Source organism: Condylura cristata, unplaced genomic scaffold, assembly GCF_000260355.1.
Source record: "Condylura cristata isolate star-nosed mole 26May11 unplaced genomic scaffold, ConCri1.0 scaffold00075, whole genome shotgun sequence".
Classification (NCBI taxonomy): domain Eukaryota; kingdom Metazoa; phylum Chordata; class Mammalia; order Eulipotyphla; family Talpidae; genus Condylura; species Condylura cristata.
In genome coordinates this window covers 358,140-359,791 of record NW_004567176.1, presented here as the reverse complement: position 1 = coordinate 359,791, position 1,652 = coordinate 358,140, and the positions used below count along the sequence as shown (strand labels likewise).

General features: G+C 71.6%; 1 protein-coding gene across 1 annotated transcript in view; it reads right to left on the bottom strand.

Moving 5' to 3' along the window:
• The window catches only part of FAT4 (FAT atypical cadherin 4), a gene marked incomplete at its 3' end in the record, with an annotated part of 34,671 nt that overhangs the window by 7,530 nt on the left and 25,489 nt on the right, over window positions 1-1,652 (bottom strand). Inside the window, exons 4-6 of the mRNA XM_012734832.1 lie at window positions 864-981; window positions 659-763; window positions 489-571 (exon numbers count right to left, since the gene is read on the bottom strand). Coding sequence (XP_012590286.1) covers window positions 489-571; window positions 659-763; window positions 864-981 — 306 coding nt within the window. The remainder of the gene's footprint in view (window positions 1-488; window positions 572-658; window positions 764-863; window positions 982-1,652) is intronic.

The following is a 1,652-nucleotide window of genomic DNA, read 5'->3' as shown; positions in this document are numbered from 1 at the left end:
GCCACAGCGGCGCTGCCCACGGCTGGCTTGTCTGTGCCCCTGGGGTTGAGCCCGCCTCCGTGGCCACCCCTGCCCACGGTGCAATGGGCCCTGGCCACCCGTGCCCCTGGGACAGCATGACCTGAGGTATCTACTGCACCGTCCGTGGCGCTGCGAGAGGCCACCTGCACAAGGGTGACCACGGCTGGAGAAAGGCAAAACTGAGGCGTCACGCGACGTGAGCTTCTGGGGGGGCCCTACTCTGCCGCACCCAGGCCCGCTCCGGCGTCCAAGCGAGCGCAGGTGTGTGGATAGCCGGAGGCCCCCGACACGTGCCTGCAGCGGGGCCCTGGAGGGCTCCCGGCCATCCCTCCGGGCCAAGTGCGGCTCCAGACACAGGGCCACGCCCCGTGGCCGTCACAGGCCCTCGCACTGGAGAGCCCCTGTGAGATGAGTGGCAGCCTCCTGACCCGCGGCCTCGCTGACCGGCGGCTCCCCTCTGCGCTTACCTCCGGCTCCTGGGACAGGACCCAGCTGGGCCTGCCGCTGGGCGCTGCCCAAGGAGAGGCCTCCAGGGCCTGGGCAGGCGGCACTGGGGCCGCGGGGCGGGAACGCCAGCCAGGGCGCTGCCCACAGACCCTGGCCCCGCTCTGGGCGCCCCGCCCGTAGGCCCACTCACCGAAGGGGCAGAGGCAGTAGTAGGTGTCCACGCCGCTGCGGCAGGAGCCCCCGTGGAAGCAGGGGTCACACGCACAGTGGTCCACCGGAGACTCACATGTCTTCCCTGAAAGCAGCGGCCACCAGTGAGTCAGCCCCCGGACAGGAGCGGGCCAGTGTCCCGGGAGATGGCAGCCGGAGGGGAGGGGACAGGCTACGCTGCCCACCCAGGGGCTGCCGGCCCGCAGGGGCAGAAGGGCAGAGGAGCCAGCGGCAGGGGCCGGGCCAGCTCCCTGCACGCTCCTGCAGAGAGCTGCCCCCAGGAGGCGGCGGCCCGAGTTGGGGCTGCAGCACGGAGCGCCAGGGACGCTCACTTGGCCGCACCCCTCTCACTCAGTGTCCCCTGCGCTTCGGGGTGCAGAGATGGACCGCGTGTGACGCTCTCTGTGGGCTGCCCCAGCCCGAAGTCCTCAGTGGGAGGCGCTGGCCCCGGCTCACTGTTCCAGCAGCACAGCCTGCCCTGCGCCCGGCCCTGTCCTCCCCCAGGGCACTGCGGCCCGGCCACGCCTGAGGCAGAGCGACCTCCAGGGCCTTCCCCAGCGCAGAGGCATGGGACATGCCTCGACATGGGCAGGTGAGGGGCACTGCCCACAGCCCCAGGGTCAATTCCCGGCCAGGCTGGGTGGATGGGAAAACCGGCCCCATGTATGTCCATCCGGGCCCGCCTGCCCCCAGGTTGCCCACGTCCTTGCCTGGGCGCGGCCTGCGGCTGTCGGGGACCCACAACCCTCCCACCCACCTGGCCATGCCCACCCTGCCTGTCGCCCCTGCCTGTCTCAGGGGACCGCTGTCCTGACCCCAGAGCCCTCCCAATTGTAGCAGGAGTGACCGGCCAAGCGTCAGAGTCGCCTCCAGCCTCCCAACCCCAGGCTCTAAGAGGCCCAGGTCGGTTCTGTGTAGCGCGAGGTCGCCCGTGGGCCTGCCCAAGGGACCCCTGAACACCAGCCCCGACCCCG